The 3,858-nt window shown below is 33.6% G+C and overlaps 1 protein-coding gene across 1 annotated transcript; it reads left to right on the plus strand.

Moving 5' to 3' along the window:
* The first annotated feature begins 703 nt into the window (after nt 1-703).
* LOC124926555 (cell wall / vacuolar inhibitor of fructosidase 1-like) lies at nt 704-1,222 on the plus strand. The gene has a single exon (XM_047466807.1). It carries the CDS (start codon nt 704-706, stop codon nt 1,220-1,222), a length of 519 nt encoding a protein of 172 aa, XP_047322763.1.
* Nucleotides 1,223-3,858: the final 2,636 nt, after the last annotated feature.

Below are 3,858 nucleotides of genomic sequence, written 5' to 3' on the forward strand. Positions count from 1 at the left end.
CTTTTTTTTTCTTATTGTATATTTTTATTTTACTTTGATTTTTTCTTGTCCATATTGTCCAAACTCATGATAGTAATGGAACTCAACAACATTAATTTTTTAAGAAAATTAATATAATAATATTTAATTAAAATATAATTATTATAGTATTATATTAATTTTCTTATAAAATTAATAGAATCTCTATATATATTATAAATAATTTATGTAATTCAATCTATTATTTTATACCATCTTCTCTATTCTAACTTAATATAAACCAAATTATACTAAATTTATAAGAAAATTAATTTAATAATAATATTTATATTATCGTAATATTAGAATATTGTGTCAATATCTTATAGATATATTATTTTATAACAAACTTAAAAATTGCCAAAATTATTATATAAGGTAATTATTTCTCCTTTTTTATCCCTAGTTTCCAAATTTGTTAGTTTTTTTTGATAGACAACAGTTTAGTGATTAGGCAATGACGTATTGATTATCCCTTTTTATATTATTACTAAAAACAATTCATCTTTATCATCATTATTTTAAGATAATTGATAAGTATCTTAACATGAATTAATCAAGCATATCTACTATAAAAAGAAGAACAAAACAACCAGTATATATGACTATTCGAAAGAAGTTTCTTCTTTAACTATCGTCCTCCTTTTGTCAATCCAATACCCAATATTTGCAATCCACAAGCATAATGGCTTCTATACCTCAAGTCATCATAGGTTTCACATTCTTAGCCCTCCTTTCCTCACTTCAATTATCAATTGTAATGGGGGATGATAATCTCATAATCCAAACATGCAAACACACACAGATTTTCAAGCTCTGTCTCAGGACACTTCAATCAGACCCACGAAGCAAGAGTGAAGATGTTGCGGGACTAGGCCTAATTGTTGTAGATGCAATCAAGAAAAATATAAATGTGGGAATTAATCAAATCAAACGATTACAACATTCAAGGCCACGCCTCATAAAGCCTTTAAGCTCTTGTCTAGATAATTATGAGTTCGTTTTAAGTGATCTTGTACCAGAAACAGAACATGCAATTCGAGGAGTCCCCAAGTTTGCAGAAGATGGAATGGTTGGTACTGCACAAGTGGCTGATAGTTGCAAGAGTGCATTTGGTTCATCAGTTTCTCCTATTTCTGCCTTAAATACTAGAATTCGTGACTTGGCTGTTGTGGCTAGAGCCATAATAAGGAATTTGTTGTGAATTTGCTCAACTCATTCAGTATAGTTATTTACATCTATACACTAAAAGTAAGGAATAATACAAATTGTTGATTTAAGCATGCAAGAAATTCTACTATTATCAATTTTACTATTAATTTTTTTTTAATATATTATTGATGCAGATATACATATATATATATATATATATATATATATATATATATATATATATATATATATATATATATATATATATATTATAAAAAATCAAAAACTTAATATCAATAATATAATTTTTTATTTCAAAATTATATTATTCATTACTTATATTCTAAAATATCAATCAATTACATATTTATTAATAAAAATTCAAATCCTAATAAACCAAATATTTAAATATAATTACAAATATAAATAAACAAGAATCGTTTAACTTGAAAAATAGCCCAAAGAAGCATTTCAGATTAATGAAAGAAATTATCAAGAAACCATATTTTTTCTTTATTGTGCCAGTAAAAGAATTTAAGATAAGTATTATTGCATTTTCTGGTTTCTGATGATCAACAGAAGATGGATTGCTGCTGGGAAGGTCAACATAAATATCCAATCATGGAGATGATGTCGACTAATTTGTTTCATGCCAACGCTGAGATAGAACATCTGTAAATGCAAGATCTTCATATTTGTTTCTATTTTATATTCTGATTAGCAGAAATTAAGAAGAGATCGATTGACCTACCCTCCTGAACACTGCAGAAGTCATCGTTGATGGAAATGCGCCACAACAGTAAACAACAAATGCGGAATTTATCCTACGTTTGACAACACTTTCCCAAACCGTTTAAACCTGTGAGGAAACTAACAAATAGGTATGCAAAATGCAATCAACACAGCCCTAAAACAGTGAGTAACACACCAAGCAAGCACACACAAACAACACAGAATTTTAGCGTGGAAAACCCCTCAATGGGTAAAAACCACGGGACACCTAGTGCCGCTTAAAATCCACTATCACCAGTAAGAGAGCAATACAAAAGTCTTCTCTAGACAATACTAGAGGCATACAAATTCATAATACCCTTGGAAACATGCACATCAAGGATATAGAAACAATCAAAGAACAATAAAGGAAGAATATCACCAAAAACAACTGCTACTGTTCCGGAAACAAAACTCCGACCTCCAGACCTCAGAATCCGATCTCCACCGTTCGGAATGTTGGCCCAGAAGTTGTGAAGCTGCTGTCCAAAAATTAGAACGATCCAACGGTGCAAACTCCGGCAATCATCAAAATACTAAGGCTGCTGAAATTGAAGTTTTTCCCTCTTTTCTTTCTTGATTTTCTCTCTCTTTCTTTTTTGCTCTACTTTCTTGCAAAAGAAGATTTCTCCCCTTTTATATTGCTCCCAAATAAGTGAATCAAGTGGGGGCCCAAATGGGCCTATTTGCTGGGCTTTTCCTCATGGACTAAGGAAACAAAAAACCCAACAAATCTCCCCCTTTTCCTGACTATGAGGAAAGGTTCGCCATCCCGGCGATCGAACAACACACCTTCAACTTTTCCCTTGCCAATGCCTTTGTCAACATATCGGAACCATTATCATCAGTGTGAACTTTATCAAGTTCAAACAACCCATCTTCAAGAGATTCTCTAATCCAATGATACCGCACATCAATATGTTTCGTTCTCTTATGAAACATGGAATTCTTAGCAAGGTGTATTGCACTTTGATTATCACAAAGAACTACGTAGCGCTGTTGCTTGAAGCCAAGCTCCTGCAGAAATCTTTTCAACCACAATAGTTCTTTGCAAGCTTCCGTTGCTGCCATATACTCAGCCTCTGTTGTCGATAAGGCCACACACTTTTGCAATCTTGATTGCCATGAAACAGCTCCCCCTGCAAATGTCATCAAATATCCAGAAGTGGATTTCATGTTATCCTTATTTCCAGCCATATTAGAATCTGTGTATCCCATAAGCACCGGCTTTTCATTTCCAAATGTGATACCCAGTTTGGAAGTACCGCGCAGATATCTGAGAATCCATTTAACTGCTTCCCAATGCTTCCTGCCAGGATTTGACAGAAACCGACTAACAACACCAACTGCATGAGCTATATCCGGCCTTGTACATACCATAGCATACATCAAGCTACCAACCGCTGAGGCATATGGAACCTTATCCATATCTTCAATGTCCTCCTTTGAAGTAGGACAATCTTTACCTGTTAGATTAAAGTTGGTAGTAAGAGGAGAACTAACCACTTTAGCTTTGTCCATGTTGAACCTGCAAAGCACCTTCTCAATGTATCGCTCTTGTGACATATGCAACTTCTTGGCAGCTCTATCTCGAGTGATCCGTACCCCAAGAATCTGTTTCACTGGCCCCAAGTCTTTCATTGCAAAAGACTTGCTCAACTGCTGTTTCAACTTAGCAATTCTTTCTGCATTCTTGCCAACGATAAGCATGTCATCAACATAAAGCAATAAAATGATGAAATCATCATCACCAAACCTCTGAAAGAAAACACAATGATCTGAAGTAGTCTTTCGGTAGCCTTGCTCCCCCATAACAGACTCAAACTTCTTATACCACTGTCTCGGTGCCTGCTTCAGCCCATATAGACTTTTCTGAAGTCTACACACATAGTCTTCTTTACCTTCTACCTGAAACCC

The sequence above is a fragment of the Impatiens glandulifera genome, chromosome 1, assembly GCF_907164915.1.
Source record: "Impatiens glandulifera chromosome 1, dImpGla2.1, whole genome shotgun sequence".
Classification (NCBI taxonomy): domain Eukaryota; kingdom Viridiplantae; phylum Streptophyta; class Magnoliopsida; order Ericales; family Balsaminaceae; genus Impatiens; species Impatiens glandulifera.

Bases quoted from the DNA above. Each gene is read 5' to 3' on its own strand.
- LOC124926555 (XM_047466807.1), top strand. From the start codon at position 704: ATGGCTTCTATACCTCAAGTCATCATAGGTTTCACATTCTTAGCCCTC.